Source organism: Schistocerca piceifrons, chromosome 10 (genome assembly GCF_021461385.2).
Source record: "Schistocerca piceifrons isolate TAMUIC-IGC-003096 chromosome 10, iqSchPice1.1, whole genome shotgun sequence".
Taxonomy (NCBI): Eukaryota; Metazoa; Arthropoda; class Insecta; order Orthoptera; family Acrididae; genus Schistocerca; species Schistocerca piceifrons.
The window spans coordinates 87,889,371-87,908,956 of NC_060147.1; the positions used below are offsets into that span (position 1 = coordinate 87,889,371).

General features: G+C 44.0%; 1 protein-coding gene across 1 annotated transcript in view; it reads left to right on the plus strand.

The window, feature by feature from the left end:
- LOC124718818 (odorant receptor 43a-like) overlaps positions 1-19,077 on the plus strand; it is a 32,883-nt gene extending 13,806 nt beyond the window's left edge. Inside the window, exons 2-3 of the mRNA XM_047244436.1 lie at positions 2,204-2,359; positions 18,979-19,077. Of these exons, the coding sequence (XP_047100392.1) occupies positions 2,204-2,359; positions 18,979-19,038 (216 nt within the window). The 3' untranslated portion in view covers positions 19,039-19,077. The remainder of the gene's footprint in view (positions 1-2,203; positions 2,360-18,978) is intronic.
- The last annotated feature ends 509 nt before the right edge of the window (positions 19,078-19,586 follow it).

Below are 19,586 nucleotides of genomic sequence, written 5' to 3' on the forward strand. Positions count from 1 at the left end.
TCTCTTATTGTTCGTGGAAGGAAAGATTGTCGGTATGCCTCTGTGTGGGCTTTAATCTCTCTATTTTGTCCTCATGGTCTCCTCGCGAGATATGCGTAGGAAGGAGCAATATACTGCTTGACTCCCCGGTGAAGGTATGTTCTCGAAAGTTCAACAAAAGCCCGTACCGAGCTACTGAGCGTCTCTCTTGCAGTCTTCGACTGGAATTTATCATCTCCGTTACGCTTTCGCAATTACTAAATGGTCCTGCAACGAAGCGCGCTGCTCTGCGTTGGATCTTCTCTCTCTCTTCTATCAACCCTATCTGGTACGGATCCCACACAGGTGAGCAGTATTCCAGCAGTGGGCGAACAAGTGTACTGTAACCTACTTCCTTTGTTTTCGGAATGCATTTCCTTAGGATTCTTCCAATGGATCTCAGTCTGTCATCTGCTTTACCGACGATTAATTTCATATCGTCATTCCATTTCAAATCACTCCTAATGCCTACTCCCAGATAATTTATGGAATTAACTGCTTCCAGTTGCTGACTTGCTATATTGTTTCTAAATAATAAAGGATCTTTCTATCTATGTATTCGCAGTACATTAGACTTGTCTACATTGAGATTCAATTGCCATTCCCTGAACCATGCGTCAATTCGTTGCAGATCCTCCTGAATTTCAGTACAATTTTCCATTGTTACAACCTCTCGATATACTACAGCATCATCCGCAAAAAGCCTCAGTGAACTTCCGATGTTATCCACAAGGTTATTTATGTATATTGCGAATAGCAACGGTTCTACGACACTCCCCTGCAGCACAACTGAAATCACTATTATTTCGGAAGACTTCTGCCCATTGAGAATGACATGCTGCGTTCTGTTATCTAGGAACTCTTCAATCCAATCACACAATTGGTATGATAGTCCATATGCTCTTACTTTGTTCATTAAACGACTGTGGGCAACTGTATCGAACGCCTTGCGGAACTCAAGAAACACGGCATCTACCTGGGAACGCGTGTCTATGGCCCTCTGAGTCTCGTGGACGAATAGCGCGTGCTGGGCTTCACACGACCGTCTTTTTCGAAACCCATGCTGACTCCTACAGATTAGATTTCTAGTCTCCAGAAAAGTCATTATACTCGAACATAATATGTGCTTCGAAATTCTACAACTGATCGACGTTAGAGATATAAGTCTATAGTTCTGCACATCTGTTCGACGTCCCTTCTTGTAAACATGGATGACCTGTGCCCTTTTCCAATCCTTTGGAGCGCTACGCTCTTCTAGAGACCTACGGTACACCGCTGCAAGAAGGGGGGCAAGTTCCTTCGCGTACTCTGTGTAAAATAGAACTGGTATCCCATCAGGTCCAGGGGCTTTTCCTCTTTTGAGCGATTTTAATTTTTTTTATATCCCTCTGTCATCTATTTCATGAACTTCATGTTCCTAGACAACGATGGAATTTTTAGGAATGATAATGCTCTATTTCAACAGTTCACAAACGTTCGCAGTTGGTTTGAAGAACATCCTGGACAGTACGAGCGAATGGTTTAGCTACCCACATCGCCCGACGTGAATTCCATTGAACATTTATGGGACATAATCGAGAGGTCAGTTCGTGCACGAAATCCTGCACTGGTAACACTTTCGCAATTTTGGACGCTTATAGAGACAGCATGGCTCAATACTTCCGCAGCGGACGTCTGTAGACTTGTTGAGTCCATGCCACGTCGTATTCCTGTACTACGCTAGGTAAAACGAGGTCCGACACGATATACAGGAGATATCCCGTAGCTTTGGTCACCTCAGTGATTTTTTCAAGTAATGTACATCCTACCTAGACAGTTTGACTTCCTAATATATGATGGTAAGCTGTGTTTTAAAGTAGGTACATGAAAATAAAAAAAATTGGAACCACTTTGGCGTAAAAAAATTGTCTTAATCGAAGTTTCTAAATGTTATGGAACTGCACGCAAGGAAATTACTTGTTTCAAAGAAACTCACATTGTGCCTACACACGAACTTAAAAAGTACCCATTTGTACGCAGTAGCCTTGCTACACTGAAATGTAAATATGACTGTCTCGGATATGTGATATTATTTGGAAGTATTTACAGGTATTTTTTTGTAACTGTAAGAGTTCTGAAATAGTCCAATCGTACTGGTCTACTTAGTTGCTGCTTTTGCTCAAATGTACCATTCTGTACATTACAGAGTGAGAAACTGATACATTCGGCATACAGTTGTGGATGGATGGACTGCGACACTCGATTCAGACGCAACCTGCTCACTTTCTGTATGGGTGCCAGGCGGCCTCTGGAGATCACAGTGGGTAGGATGTCCAAGCTGTCCAAGGAGACTTTCCTGCAGGTGAGCTGACGTGACTTGTGCCCTATGCCACAGTGCTCTGTACGTACGCTATAGATCAGTCAGAACAACAAGATCCACATGCACTAGCGCTCCAAATTATGGTTTGGGACGACTTGTCACAGTGATAAAATAAAATTTGATCCAACCTCCCAGTTTCGAGCATGCTTTTTTAAAGTTTCTTTGACTCTAAAGTAAATATCTAAGAGGAATGAAATTTTTTCACTCTGCAGCGGAGTGTGCGCTGACATGAAACGTACTGGCAGATTAAAACTGTGTGCCAGACCGAGACTCGAACTCGGAACCTTTGCCTTTCGCGGGCAAGCGCTCTACCGTCTGAGCTCTCCAAGTACGACTAACGACCCGTCCTCACAGCTTTAATTCCGCCAGTACCTCGTCTCCTACCTTCCAAACTTCACAGAATCTCTCCTGCAGACCTTGCTGAAGTAGCACTCCTGGAAGAAAGGATGTTGTGGAGACGTGGCTTAGCCACAGCCTGGGGATCTTTGCAGAATGAAATTTTTTTCGCTCTGCAGCGGAGTGTGGTCTGAATTAAAGCTGTGAGGAAGGGTAGTGAGTCGTGCTTGAGTAGTTTAGTTGGTGGAGCACTTGCCTGCGAAAGGTAAAGGTCCCGAGTTCGAGTCTCGGTCCGGCACACAGTTTTAATATGCCAGGAAGTTTCATATCAGCGCAAACTTCGCTGCAGAGTGAAGAAAAATTTCATTCTGGACACATCCTCCAAGCTGTGGCTAAGCCATGTTTACGGAATATCTTTTCTTCCAGGAGTACTAGTTCTGCAACCTCCACAGGAGAGCTCCTATGAAGTCTGGAAGGTGGGAGACGACGTACTGGCAGAATTAAAGCTGTAGGACGAGTTGTGAGTCGTGCTTGGGTAGATCAGTTGGTAGCGCACTTTCCTGCGAAAGACAAAGGTCCCGAGTTCGAGTCTCGGTCCGGTATACATTTTTTAATCTGCTAGGAAGTTTAATATAATTGGAAGTCCCAAATATACCAGCTGGGGCTATCTTACTGTCACCGTACCTGATATTTGGCAGCTCTAGAATGGGTCGTTTGTCATCAGCTCAGACAGCAGGAAGTACCACAAGTTTCTACACGTACGCCATATCCAGCTTAAGCCACTAATTGGTAATTAGATCCTGTAGAACTAACAAAGCAGGAACTTTGGGCTGCTGTGCTTCACCCACAGTTCCAAATAGTCCCAGACAGTTTATGCAGGATTAACATCAGGTGTATCACCGGACCGCTTGTTCTGCAGTAGAGAGCCTGAATCTTCATAAAACCAGGACTGCATGCAGGCAGTCCTTGGCCCACAGCTTGTGTTGTCATGCATGACGTGAGTGTCCACAGAATACTCATCATAAAGTGTCCAGCTCGTAAGGGGTCTCGGGAAAAGTTTTATAAAAGTCTTAATAAAAGAGGATATGAAACCAAATTGATCCAAGACATGCCTTTACGGATGAGATAGTTACAAGAGATACTGGAAGTTATCTTTACGTACCTGTATACACAGTTCAATCGGCACAACATGTTCGTGAATATTACTGCGAGATGTTCTCATTAACATGGAGGACCATCTGTACTATGTGATCAAAAGTATCCGGACACCTGGCTGAAAATGACTTTCAAGTTCGCTGCGCCCTCCATCGGTAATTCTGGAATTCAGTATGTTGTTGGCCCACCCTTAGCCTTGATGACAGCTTCCACTCTCGCAGGCATAATTTCAATCAGGTATTGAAAGGTTTCTTGGGGAATGGCAGCCCATTCTTCAAGGAGTGCTGCACAGAGGTATCGATGTCGGTCGGTGAGCCCTGGCACGAAGTCGGTGTTCCAAAACATCCCAAAGATGTTCTATGGGATTCAGGTCAGGACTCTATGCAGGCCAGTCCATTGCAGGGATGTTATTGACGTGTAACTACTCCGCCACAGGCCGTGCGTTGTGAACAGGTGCTCGATCGTGTTGAAAGACTCCATCACCATCCCCGAATTGCTCTTCAACAGAAGGAAGTAAGAAGGTGCTTAAAACATCAGTGTAGGCCTGTGCTGTGGTAGTGCCACGCAAAACAACAAGGAGCGCAAGCCCCCTCCATGAAAAACACGACCACACCATAACAGCACCACCTCTGAATTTTACAGTTGGCGCTACACTCGCTGGCAGATGACGTTCACCGGGCATTCGCCATACCCACCATACCCTGCCATCGGATCGCCACTATGGGTTCTGTGATTCGTCACTCCTCACAACGTTTTTCCACTGTTTAATCGTCCAATGTTTACGCTCCTTACACCGAGCGAGGCGTCACATTTACCGCCGCTCGACCACGAAATCCAAGTTTTCCCACCTCCCACCTAACTGTCATGCTACTTGCAGTGGATCCTGATGCAGTTTGGAATTTCAGTGTGACGGTCTGCATAGATGTCTGCCTATTACCCATTACAACCCTCTTCAGCTGTCGGCGGTCTCTGTCAGTCAACAGACAAGGTCAGCCTGTATGCTTTTGTGCTGTACGTGTCTGTTCACGTTTCCACTTCACTATCACCTTGCAAGCAGTGGGCCTAGGGAGGTTTAGGAGTGTGGAAATTTAGTGTACAGACGTATGACCCAATTGACACCCAGTCACCTGATCATGTTCGAAGTCCGTGAGTTCCGCAGAGCGCCCCATTCTGCTCTCTCACGATGTCTAATGACTACTGAGTTCGCTGATATGGAGTACCTGGCAGTAGGGGGCAGCACAATGCTCCTTTGAAAAATGTATGTTTTTGAGGGTGTCCAGATACTTTTGATCACATTAAATACTGAATTAAAGGCTTGGCGACGATGGTGGAGACAAATGAGATGGACTACCGTTACCTCTGCATGGAAGGAGGTGGCAAGGGGGCGGGGGAGACACCTGCAGTTATTCAAGGAAACTGTGGATGATGTGAAAACATGATTGTCGACGTCGCTCACAAAGTCAATTCCCTGTGTGATTATGCAACTTTCCTGGTGTATTAGTACATCAAATTCTTGTCGGGTTTCCAGCCGGATCAAACTGTCATCTGAGCACAATATTGAAGCGGTCCACCTGGCCGCCATCAGGTGAGTAAAGGTACGCTGCTCTCGCCGATAACTGTTTCCACTCGTTTTTTTTTTTTCTTTTCTTTATTGTTGTTTCTTTCCCCTGCCCCATATGGGCAGGGGAGGGCTGTCAGCGGCACAATCCGCCGCTCTTCAGCCGAGTGACCTGACAACTAAAACAAGAATAAAATGTTACATATATAAGGTGATAAAAAAGGGGAATATAAAACAGAGTAAGGGGAGAAAATGGAGGTAAAAATACACTGACATGGAGACGTTAATTGGGGACAGTTAAAAGTCACCAGAAAGTTAAAAAACACAGTTGGCGATTCTTAAAATACAAAGAAGACACTGAATGCACATGCACAGGTTAAAAGTCGACCACAGTATTAAAAACACTCCAGAGCAACACACTTAAAACCCACTTGGAGCACACACGATGAAGAATAAAACTGCCAGGCGGAACCTGCCGAGGGATAGGCCAGAGAGGATGGAAAATGAGGGGAGAACAAGGGGGAGCAGGGGAGGCGGCGGGATGAAGAGAGTAGGGGCATTAGTGGGTACACTAAGAGGCAGGAGACACATGGGGCAGGATATGAAGAGGAAAGACAAGGCAGGAAAGAGTGCAGAGGCACTGAAAGGCAGCACAAGAGAGGGACAGGGAGTAGGAGGAAGAAGCCCTCAGGAGAAGGGAGGGGAAGGAGAGGGAGGCCTGAGGAGGAGGCAGAAAGATTGGGTTAGAGTTGGTAAGAAGGTTAGATGTCAGGGCGAAGCTCATCATCCGGGTGTGGTAGATGGTGGAAGTTGTGTTGGGAAAGGAGATGGAGGGTGTGGAGATAGAGAGAGGGTGGGACACAACGGTAAAGGCACGGCAACTGGCTGGGGGTGGAGAGGAAGGGAGACACTAGGGGATGAGGGGGATCAAGCCGGTGGACAATATACAGGGTGCGGATGTGTTCAAGGAAAAGGAAAAGGTGGGGGAAGGGGATGAGGTATAGAGGATGCGCGTGGGGGATGGAAGGCAAATGCAGAAGGCGAGGTGGAACGCATGGCGTTCAAGCATTTGGAGGAATTTATAGAAGTGGGGAGGGGCGGAAATCAAAGCTACGCTGGCATAACAGAGGATGGGGTGGATCAAGGATTTGTAGGTGTGAAGGATGGTGGAAGGATGCAGACCCCACGTCCGGCCGGACAGGAGTTTCAGGAGTCGGTTGTGAGCTTTGTGTTGGATGGTAGGGAGATGGGGAGTCCAGGTGAGGTGGCGGTCTAGGATGAGGCCAAGGTATTTGAGGGTAGGAGTGAGGTGAATAGGACGGCCATAAATGGTGAGGTAGAAATCATGGATTCCACTCGCAAATGACTGCACCTTTATATGCATCGGAAATACAACAGCGCATGCGCTAGATACAGAGCGCACGCGCTCAATCCTTCCTGTTGCCCCCTGGCGCAAAAAGAGTTGGAGCGCCTCCGGTGGCGAATACTGTTGAAAACGATATATCATTACAAATGATTATTCATAGCCAGCCTATTCAAATACCGTTGTTTCTTCACGTCTGATAAAACAAGATTCCACGTTTTACTTAGCGGGTATCCATTATCACGATTAATGATATTATCTGCTAGTCTGATTTCGACAGATTCTTTTAATACACAATCCCAGTACCGCGAAGCATTTGCAGCTACTTGCGTCTCATTGTATAGCCTCCTATGTCGCTTCGTAAGGCAATGCGTAGCCATCGCAGATTTATCTGGTTGTAATAATCGTGTATGGCGATGATGTTCAGTACACCTGTCGTCGACGGTACGAATAGTTTGGCCAATGTAAATTTTCCCGCACTCACACGGTATTTTGTAAACTCCAGACTTCCTCAAACCTAAATCATCTTTATCAGAGAGCCAAGAAGTGCTCGAATCTTAGCTGGCTGTCGAAAAACACATCTGATCTCATATTTCTTCAAAAGTCTGCTTATCTTGGCGGACACGTTCCCAGCATGTGGAAGAAAAGCCACAGACCTAATGGTGCCTTCAGAAGGTTCACGTAGAGGTCCAAACTCAAAAGCACATCGAATTTGTCGGTCGATATAGCTGTTATTATTGAACACGTCCTTAACATGTTGCAGCTCCTGTGATAAATTCTCGGCATCCGAGACAGCATATGCTCGTTTAACCAATGTCCGAAGGACTCATGTACGTTGAAAAGGTGGATGGCAACAGGTAGCATGTAAATACCTGTTGGTATGAGTGGGTTTCCTGTAAACACTGTGTCCAAGAGCCCCGTCTTCTTTTCTATAAACTAGTACATCCAAAAAAGGTAACTTTCCCTCCTTTTCAATTTCCATCGTGAATTTGATGTTCGGATGAAGACAATTAAAATGGTCCAATAACCGGTGCAAAGAGTCTACTCCACGTGGCCAAACAAGAAACATATCGTCAACATATCTCAGAAAACACGAAGGCTTCAAAAAAGATGTTTTCAGGGCCATATCCTCAAAGTCCTCCATAAAAAGATTAGCGACGCGGCGCGTTTCGTCACAGGGTTATTTGGTAAGCGTGATAGCGTTACGGAGATGTTTAGCAAACTCAAGTGGCAGACTCTGCAAGAGAGGCGCTCTGCATCGCAGTGTAGCTTGCTGTCCAGGTTTCGAGAGGGTGCGTTTCTGGATGAGGTATCGAATATATTGCTTCCCCCTACTTATACCTCCCGAGGAGATCACGAATGTAAAATCAGAGAGATTCGAGCGCGCACGGAGGCTTTCCGGCAGTCGTTCTTCCCGCGAACCATACGCGAGTGGAACAGGAGAGGGAGGTAATGACAGTGGCACGTAAGTGCCCTCCGCCACACACTGTTGGGTGGCTTGCGGAGTATAAATGTAGATGTAGATGTAGGCTATGGGGGATAAAGGACTCCCCATCGCCACACCGTCGGTTTGCTCAAAATATTTGTCATCAAATGAAAAATAGGTGGACGTCAAGACATGACGGCAGAACTTCGTCATTTCCATATCAAGTTTTTCATTAATTAAAATCGATGATTTTTCAAGAGGGACCCGAGTAAAAACTGACACCACATCAGAACTACCAAGTAAATCAGAAAGACCAAGACGAAGCAACTTTAAACGCTGAATAAAATCCATGGAGTTGGAAATATGGTGTTCACATTTACCCACATGAGTGCTGAGAGCCGACACTAAATATTTTGCCAAGTTGTAAGTTGGTGCACCCAAATAAGAAACAATAGGGCACAATGGGACCCCATCCTTAAGGATCTTTGGCAAACCGTATAATTTAGGTGGAACGGCCGCACCAGGACGTAGTTTTTTGATAGTGTCCTCAGGTAAGGAACTCTTCTTCAGAAGTGAAATCGTAGTCCGTTTTATGCAATCCGTGGGATCCTTCTGTACTATAAGATACGACGGATCCTTAAGTCACGGTTCAGCGATCGGGAATTGCGCGCAGCGTTGTCTGCCGTAGGAACAGCGATTTCGTCAACCACCTGTGGTGCAACCGGTCGTCGGCCTCTTCCTGGTTGATTCGAACTTCATCATGCTCCGCACAGCAGGTGGAGAAAGAGGACCCTTCCATAATCCTTTCAACCGGCGGTATTCTCGAAGTGCAGCTGTGGCGTTACTGTTGCTTTGATAACAGAATTACACCAACAGTGCCCTCCTCCTTTTGTCCAAGCTCAGCTCATACAACCTTGCAGCTCATGTTGACACGTCAACAAGCGCACTGCGACTGGTCAGGTGTGTGAGACTACGAATCTCGATGACTGATGGCGGCACCTGGTGGCCGTAGTTTGAACTGGACGGTGGCGCTGTGACGCATGGAAATCGTGCACTTCATACTCTGGACATTAATGCTACCAAGTTTGGTACACCTTCGATAATTAGTTTCCGTGTTATAAAGTATGAAATAGGGAAAATTTAATTTTAACCACCTGGTAGATGTAACAATCTGAAGTACAAACGGTTCAGAGAAACGTTGAATTGCCAGGACTGACGCGCTGCCCGAGGCATTTTGTAAATGCTAAAGTGCGAATTCTTAAGCTTCACTCCGTTGGAATTTTTTCCACTTTTCCCAAGTTCATACATGAAGTTTGGCAACTTGGACAAATTTCGGTATAAATTTCTGAAAATTGTTTACCCAGTGTTTCTTAACTTTTGGAATCTGACACAGAATGGTGTATTCAACAAGGCAAGGTGTTGAAGAGTTTTATTCATTAATCCTGTCAGACGAAACCGCCTCAAAAGTTTTGCAATATGTTGCATAATATCCTCAACACAGTCACTAAAATTGTCATCTATCTTAAAGTGATACACTCCATGTAAAACTGAAATTTTAGTCTCAGAACTGACCCACAGCAAATGCTGGATTGCAGTTACCAATATTCTTGAAATAATTGTTTGATTTCGCTTTAACTGTTCGATCATTTGAAGTGAGGCCTTGATACTCTGTGTTGAAAAATAAATTTTGTGTTAACGGCGGCAGAATAACTTGTGACAACACAATGTGTATGTCATCTAAATAATGGTATACAAACCTAAATTTCAACCTAGACAAAACGGCGGCTCCTGTTGAAAGGCAGAAAGATACTCTGTTGAGCTCATATAGCTTCCAATCCTTGAAAAAGGAGGTTATTGGCCCAGGTTCGTCCGCCATAGAATCTGGTAATAAGCCACACCGAGATCTACGGTGGTAAAATTTTTGGTCCCGCCAAATCGCAAGAAACAAGGATATAAATTAGGTGAGGAGATTGACTGACAAAAATTTATTGGCTACTGGTCTGACTTTCCCCCTGCCCGTATGCTATCAGAATTGTGGGTGAAGAGTATGGTGAAGTAGAAGGGCTCATTAGTACCTCCTCAAGCATCTGATCAAAACTCTTTCAGTTGATCCACCCGTGATAGTGAAAGTCATTAAGATGGATGCCTAACTGGTATCTAGTCCATGATCTGATTTTTGTATTCAGCTTCCTTGGTCATCCCCAATTTATAGGTAAAGCACATCAGGAAGAGACACGCATAACACCCACAACTGAGTAGCTTATTGGGGTATGAGGTGATTGAGTTCAAATTTGCCACAATTACCACTGTTAACCAAATTACATTTTCTGCCCGACAAAATCCCTGAGGTTAGTTGGAATCACGAACCAGAATTTAAAATGTAATCCACCTAGTAACCGTATTTGTTGGTCATTGGGCATTTTAAAAATCCTGAAAACTGGTTTCAATGGAGGCAATTTGCACACAAGAATATTGAGCTTCACTGATCAAGGTGATAGAACTACCCAAAAGCAAGAAAGCACAAACCAGTTCCTCATTAATGCGTATACAAGTTAAGGACACACTTTTCTATTACACAAAAGAGGACATTCCTTAATTAACTTCCCACAGCACTGTGCTCCCAGTCATTCCATCCTTCCTGATTTATGCAAAATCAACACTGAACAGCCCCACCAAGGTGACTGTTACTCCCACAATCAAAAGGTTTCCATGTCGATTGGGACATAAAGTTACCACCATCACCACTTTTCTTATGCAAAATAGCTGCCTCATAGGCTCCAGATTTAACACTGCGCTCCTCATCAGCACATCTGACGTTTTCAACTTGCTAAACAAGTTCCTGGAGCTCCAACAATCTATCAGCAATGGAGGCAAACAGTATACATGCCATGCAATACCCTCAAATATAAAGAAACAATTTTAGAGTCTTGTAGTGGAAAACAAAATGCTTCAGAAGTATATCGAACACCACCAACATATCCAGATAACTCACCCTCTACACGTATATAATATGTCCTAACCAATTTGTGCAAGGCATGGACTGGTACAGATTTAATTCAAACACTGGCATGTAAATTAGTCAAACTAGTGCCATTAGGCATACCTGCACAATCAAACTACTTTGAGCAACCATGAACCAATGGGTATAATAGTTCATAAATCCTACCTTTCTCCTCCGGATCTACGAAAACTCACAAAAATAGTTGACTTGAGGCAATATACCACCAGATATATACTTACGTTCCTCTCCAAATGAAGGATGGGGTGAGGCAATTTAGCAAACAGTCCAATAATGCTGCAGCCAAATTCAGCCATCTGGATGAGATTAGTGATACCATCACCCGGCCTGATCCGCTGTACATAATCATGTCACTCACAAGCCAGCAAACAACTAAGACACTCATGCAAATCCAGTGTCTCTTGCTCCAGGTGTAAAAATAAATCACTAACTTGCATGATGCAACACAAATCTTTCTAACAGTTGCTACAGTGCATTAATCTAGCCTCCTTGTGCTTAAGTTGCAAATATAGAGTGTGAGCCATTTCAAGGAAACAAACTATAGGGACCATTTCTTCTAACAAGGCTTCAATACGGTACACAGCTGCACTCACCTCTTTCACTGGAAGAGCAGAAAGAACAGCTGGCCCCTTGGCAGTAAGTTATGCTGACCAGTGGTTGTGAAGTAGAAAGGAGGCCACTGGGCCATTGAACCTTTGAAATGCGTGTTGTGAGTATATGACTCGGAGTGGCACATTAGCAAAACAGGGTGCACAGCCGAGTATAAATAGGTGCCATTTTCTAATGAGAGTCATTCAAGTGTGGCAGCTCTCCTGGACAGTGGGGCATGTCACACCACCTGCTACATACAGCAGCTGATGGGGCACTAGTGTTCGAGTCCACGGCAGGTCGCTGGTTCAACCCTCTGAGGCCAACAAGACGGATTCAAGTGTGGCAGCTCTCCTGGAAGGCAGGGCATGTCACACCACCAGCTACACACAGCAGCAGATGGAGTGCCAGCGTTCCAGTCCATGGCAGGTCATTGGTTTGACCCTCCGAGCCCAACACAGGGTCCATAGGCAACCAGCCAGCAGCAGGCCACTCTTCGGCTCGCTACTATGAGCAGTCATCCTGGCTTCCAACACACGCCAGAAGCATTGCGAGGTGAGGGGCCACAGATTCAGACGCCAGATCATGGGCGCTTGTGGTCGCCGTGATCTCAGTTACGCCAGTGAGGAAGGACACAGTGGGCCGTTCAGCAGCTGCCAGCAGAGTAGCGCTGAGTCAATGGGGAAGAAGACCACTGAGTCAGCTGCCGGCGTAGTCCTGATGATGCCACCCTACAAGGCCAACACACAGCAGTGCCTTGCACTGGGTCGCTGGCGGGGGGGGGGGTGGGGGGGCTCAGCATTATGGGACCCTGCGACACCAACTCAGGGGAACACAGCACTGTAGTTGGAAATAAATAAATTATTTGGAAAGCTCAGACGAGTCTTAATATGGTGCCTTCTACCTCTTCCCACTACATTTGGTCATCCTGATACATTTGGTGGCTGAAGCCATCACTGCAATAAATGCATAACGTTCTGCATTCATAGCATTGATTCTAGCTGAAAAAAAAAAAATGCGGTACACTACTTTCTGGGCAACCCTCGCAATTAATGTCTGTTACAGTTGTCAGTCGACAGAAACTACGCGAAAATACTCATAAGCTTATCATAACACCAGTCTTTGGACGGTTTTTGCAGCAATAATTCACTGAACCATTCTAGATCACATTATATGAAATTATCAAATAGAAACTTGGAAAATATAATTGTGTACTACAATGAACTTTTCACTCTTCAGTGGAGTTTGCGCTGATACAGAACTTTCTTGCCTGATTAAAACTGTGTGCCTGTCCAAGACTTGAACTCGGCACCTTCGTCTTTCTTGGGCACGTGATCAACTGATTGAGCTACTCAAGCACGACTCACGACCCAGCCTCAAAGTTTACTTCCAGCAGTACCTTATCTCCTACCTTTCAGAGGTTGTTCTGCAGAACTTACAGGATCAGCACTCCTGGAAGAAATGATGTTGGGGTGACATGGCTTAGCCGCATCTCGTGGAGAATTCCGAGAATGAATTTTCCTCGCTGCTACAGAGTGTATACTGAGATGAAAGTTTCCTGGCTGATTAAAAGTGTTTGCGCCAGACTGAGTCTCGAAATCGGTAGCTTTACCTCTCACGGGCGAGTGCTCTACTGACTGAGCCACAAAAGCAGGAGAACGTCTGGGAATTTTGAGAGGTTGGTGTGAGGTACCGGCGGAGGTAAAGGTCTGAGGACGCAGCTCACTCGGTAGAGCACTTGGCCAACAAAGGCAAATGTCCCGAGTCCGAGACTCGGTCTGGCGCAGACAGTTTTAAGTAGCCAGCAAATTTTCATGGTTCTGTACTGATTTTAAAAATTTCGTCGTATCTACACTCCCCTGCAAAAGTTAAGGACAAGCTAGATTAAGTCATATAATATACTGAAGCGCCAAAGAAACTGGTATAGACATGTGTATTCAAACACAGAGCTACGTTAACAGGTAGGATACGGCACTGCGGTCGGCAACGCCTATATAAGACAACAAGTGTCTTGCTCAGTTGTCAGATCGGCTGCTACAATGACAGGTTATCAAGATTTACGTGAGTTTCAACGTGGTGGTACAGCTGGCACATGAGCGATGGGCACATCATCTCTGAGGTAGCGATGAAGGGATTTTCCCATACGACAATTTCATGAGTGTACCGTGAATATCAGGACTCCGGTAAAACATCAAATCTCCGATATTGCTGCGGGCGGAAGAAGATCCTGCAATAACGGGACCAAGGACGACTGAAGACAATCGTTCAACGTGACGGAAGTGCAACCCTTCTGCAAATTGCTGCATATTTCAATGCTGTGCCATCAACAACTGTCAGCATGCAAACTATTCAACGGAACATCATTGATAAGAGCTTTCAGAGCCGATGGCCCACTAGTGTGCCTTTGATGACTCCGTGACCCAAAGCTTTATGCCTCGCCTTAGCCTGTCAACACCGACACTGGACTGTTGATGATGTTGATGAGTGGAAACAAGTTGCCTGATTGGACGAGTCTCATTTGAAATTGTATCGAGTGGATGGACGTGTACGGGTATGGAAACAACCTCATGAATCCATGACCCCTGCATGTCAGCAGGGGACTGTTCAATCTGGTGGAGGCTCTGTAATGGTGTAGGGCGTGTGCAGTTGGAGTGATATGGGGCCCCTGAGGCGACTCTGACAGGTGACACATTGTGCATTCCGACGGACTTGGGCAGTTCTAGCAGGACAAGGATTCAGGGTGCCAATGCCCCCAACTTCAGACGTTAGTCGAGTCTATGCCACGTCGTGTTGCGGCACTTCTTTGTGTTCGTGGGGGCCCTACACGATATTAGGCAGGTGTACCAGTTTTTGTGGCTCTTCAGTGTAGATGAAGTGTTATAATACGTTAGTAATACCGCGGTAATGAATGAAAGTGTGGAAGAATGTTGCCAGAGGTCTCAAAGTCATGCACAAGAAGATGGGCGTCACACAGAGGAGAATCATCGGGAAGCTGGAAGAAGGACAAAGAGTGAAGGTCTGGAGTTTGATATTGCTCACAGCATTGTTTCACGTACATCGGGAGCATTCCGAGCCAAAGGCACTCCTGCCTGTGGAGAGGAGGTAGTCGACAATGGTCAGCTACAGTGGCAAATGTGTGACAGGCAAGAAGGGACCTGTGTCAAATGCCAAGTGCAATTGAAATCACATTTAGCAGGTCTCTTACTCCCAACATTGACATAGCCACTGCATAGTGGTGGTCTCTTTGCCTGATGACCAGTATGATGAGTCCCATTGACAACTGCTCATAAGTACCACCATTTGAGACAGTGCCAAGAGCATAGGGGCTGGACTAACGAGGAGTGGGATCACGTAGCTCTTAAGATTCAGTCTGTGTTGTGATTCTGGATGTACTCTCAAACAGCTAGAGGTAGGAACACGTAATTCAGAAAGGAACATTGCCGAATATGTTTCAGTGGTCCAGGTGTTATGGAATGGAGTGGCATTATGTTTCATAGACGCATTGACCTCCAAGTCTTTGAACGTTATTGTGACACTGTACTGGTTCCCCATGTGCGTTTTTTCAGGGGTTATTCGGGCCTCACATTTTTTATGTTTTTTATTTTCTCTCTTGTTCTTTCATTCTTCGTTTGGGTCATCTAAGGACCATGCACCAATTTCAATGATTCCTTCTTTGTTGTTCTTTCTTTTTCCTCCAGTATTCTTTAATCTTTTCAATATGTATCCTTTTTCTCTCCTCGGACCATTTTGACCCTGTCTTCTTCTCCCTCTTGCCTTGGAACCCTTCCGTTTTTAACACTTTCTTCTTGAAAATCTCTCTTTCTGTTTCATCTTTTTCACTTATATTGTTTCTTTCCAAATCTTTCCTAACTTCTTGAATCCCAGCTATTGTTGACTTCTTGTCCCAATGATATTTAAAAATCTGTTTGGTTAACCTGTTGCTGTTCATCCTGTATAAGTGTCCAAGAAACAGCAGCCGCCTCTTTCGTAGTGTTTCATTTATATTTTCTATGTTGTGGTGAACTTCTTCATTGCTTCTTAATTTCCATACCTCTGTATTTTTTGGTGGTCCAAATATTTTTCGAATGATTTTTATTTCTAGGACTTCAAGTTAGTGTAATTTGTAGTTCAGTACTAAACATTCACTTGCATAAAGACATTCTGGTTTTACTGCTGTGTTGTAGTGCTGTATCTTCAAATTTTTAACAGACACCTTTTGTTGTAGATATTCCTAGTTATTCCATAAGCTCCTTCCATTTTATGTACTCTTTCTTCTATAGCGAGTTTTTCTAAGCCACTTTCTTGGATAATTTCTCCCAAATATTTAAATTTATTTACCCTCTTTATCTGGCCACTATCTGTTGCTGGGGATTCTGGAGCATTTTTTTAATATTTGTCATAAATGTTGTTTTTTCTACAGATATTCTTAAACCTGCTGTGTTGGCTATTTCTTCTAAGATGTTGATTTGTATTCCAGCATTTGTTACGTTTTCAGAAAGAATGGCAAAATCATCCCCAAATGCTAAACAGTGAATTTAAATAAAAAAAATGGCTCTGAGGACTAAGGGACTTAACATCTATGGTCATCAGTCCCCTAGAACTTAGAACTACTTAAACCTAACTAACCTAAGGACGTCACACAACACCCAGTCATCACGAGGCAGAGAGAACCCCTGACCCCGCCGGGAATCGAACCCGGGCGCGGGAAGTGAGAACGCTACTGCACGACCACGAGCTGCGGACTGAATTTAAATACCTTTGTATTTAGTTCACAGTCTGATTTGTGGCTTCTCTTCTTTTACTTTTTGTTTCCATTCTCTTACTATTTTTTCTAGTACACGGTTTATTTTATTTTTTTATTTTTAATTTCTTTATGATAATGGGTGAGCACATTCAACAGCACAGATGGAGAAGCTCTTGGAGCAAGAGAGCATTCGGCGAATGGACGGGCCTTTTCATTCCCCCAGACATAAATCCCATAAAGCCAGTGTGGAATGCGTTGGGGAGACATATCGCAGCACATCCACATGCACCAACAGCCATCCAGCATTTCTCTACTGCGCTGGTGAACGAATGGAATGCCCTACCACAACAACTCTTTCCCAACCTTGCAGTCAACACACATGTTACAGAGCATCCATTACTGTCCGCAGTCATCACATACCCTATTAACAACCAAGACCCGCCTTTTGTAATGTCCAGGAGACAATCATAAATCGCCGTGACTTCAATGTACAGGGGTTGCCCAGAAAGTAAGCATCGCATTTTTTTCTTTAACAATTCCTTATTGAACATAACAAGAATTACACACACGAAAGAATGGTGTTTCATCTACACAACCTGTTCTTCCACGTAATCTACATCACATTCTCTGGCCTTCCTCCAGCGCAAAACAAGGGCTTGTATGCCCTGTCGGTACAAATTCTTGTCCTGGTGGCAGAGCCAGTGCTTCACTGTGTGAATCATCTCCTCATCGTCCTCAAAATGTCCTCCGCGAATGGCATCCTTTAGTGGCCCAAAGAAGTGGAAGTCCCAGGGGGCTAGGTCAGGTGTGTCAGATGTGACAGCTGCGGACGGTCTCCCCGGTCGCTGCAAATCGTGGAGCTCAGCCGAACCGCCTTCTGATGACGTCACCCTCCGTGCCCAGGGACTAACTGTACTTCTGTAGACGACAGATGCTCCGTAGACTTTGCAGAAACGTTTGTGAATATTCCCTACAGTTTCTTTCTCTGCAGTGAGAAATTCAATTATGGTGCGTTGCTTGTAATGTACATCACCTAGAGACGCCATTTTGATACTGTCCTGCAGCTACGCTATCTGTCGTAAGTAATGGAAACTTCTCGCACTCTCTCAGGAGGCTTCAGATAATACAAATGTAATGTTTCGCATTCGTAGCATTGTTTTCGGCTGAGAAAAAAATTCGGTGCATTACTTTCTGGGAAACCCTTGTAATTATTGTCTTTGAATAAAAGTGTCCTTTATCTTCGTCTCATTGTGTACTTTTTTTAGCTGCATTCTGTAATATACTGTAGCAGTTCTTTCTACGTACTGTCCAAATTTCATCCAACTATATTGGCTGTGACACATCATGTGAATGTTACTTTCGTCCTTAAGTTTCGCACACCAGTGTATTTGTGAAATAACAAACATAATGGAATATTTTTAAATAGTATCAACAGAAGTCCTCTGTTTCGTGTTTCCTTTTGGCATCTCAAATTCGTTCACTGTGTTTTACATTTCAGGCTACAAAACTAGATATAGTTTGTAGAGATACAATTTCTACAATTCAATTTTTCCCAAGGAAGTTATCAACATTCACACAAATATTATTTGCTATTTTTGTCGCTGACGCATGACCCTCATTTGAAAACGTAAATTTTAATTTCAATATTAGAGGAAATGGAGAAAAACCCGTTCCTCTTGATTAAATAGAGAAGTAAGTCATTCCCACGTTCTAGTAGGAATCTCATGCGCTATCAGGAACATGAGATGAAACTTTACTGAACTTTGTGGAACACTCGCTGAAAATTTTCCCTCATGTATGTAACATAACGCCACTGTCAGTATTACTTATCACTAGCATATGACTCGACTTAGGAAAACATACCAAGTAGCAGTACCCTCACAGGAAACAGTAACGGTAAAAATTGTAGATAAACGCATAGTTCACTGGCCAGATTTTTTTCTGTAAAAGAGGTGAAGCTATGGGGCGAGGGTGGCGTGAAACAGAGAAATGAAGGACCACGTAAACCGACGAGAAGAAGAGGTTTCTTAACACTAAGAAGTGCAAGTCTTTGAGTTCAGCATCTTGCTTATGGTAGCTAATAGTCTATGCTGAATATTTGTTAATAGGTATCTTATTCCATAATTCGTATTAAACATTCGAAACATTTAACCTTAGATTACTAAACCCTCGTAAAATTCACGCTTGCAGTAAGATACTAAACAGGACATTTTGTACTTAATTTGTTATTTAACATACCATTGGAGATATAATAATCGTTATTAACTAATGCATGACACATAAATTATGACTTCCTTTGAATAATATGTGGAGTAGTCCCGGTACACTTTACGATGGTTTAGTAACAATGTAACCTTTTCCCCCCTTCAGTGTTCTAGGGTTAATAATGTCTTATGTAAACATCTTTTGCAGGTTTTAAATGGAGCGTACGCGATGTTCAACATGCTTTACGGGTTACAAAGTAATAGATAAAGTCCCAGTTGTCTACTTTGGCAAAGAACATAAGCTGACTCGAATTCCAGTAATAAGGACTTCTAGGACAATCTTTGCGCCGTTTTGTTCAAAAATAGAAGGAAACAACATTAGTAACTATAAACTTGACCTAGTTTCTCTTCTAGCTTTACAACACACATTTAATGCTAGTTTACACAAAATGAAAACTTCGAAAACAGCCTCTTGCTACGAATAACTACAAACAAATTCTTACAGTATAAGAAGTCGTATATGCTAAAGCTATGAACAATACAAAAACTACCACATCTGCGCACAGTATCAATTACAACAGTTTCCTGAATATAAGATTGGTGTTGTGTATAATATATCATTGAAGAATAAATATTCTTATATAGTGGCCTATATGCATAGAAGACCTTATTGTTCCTCTCTGTTAATGGCACCCACTGCAGTGATTACTAATGCTACAGTGGTAAAATGCGAAAGTATTTGTAGACAGTAACATTACTGGCATCACATCCTACTATACCACAAACAAAAGCTGCTATTAGTTTTTGTTCAAAACT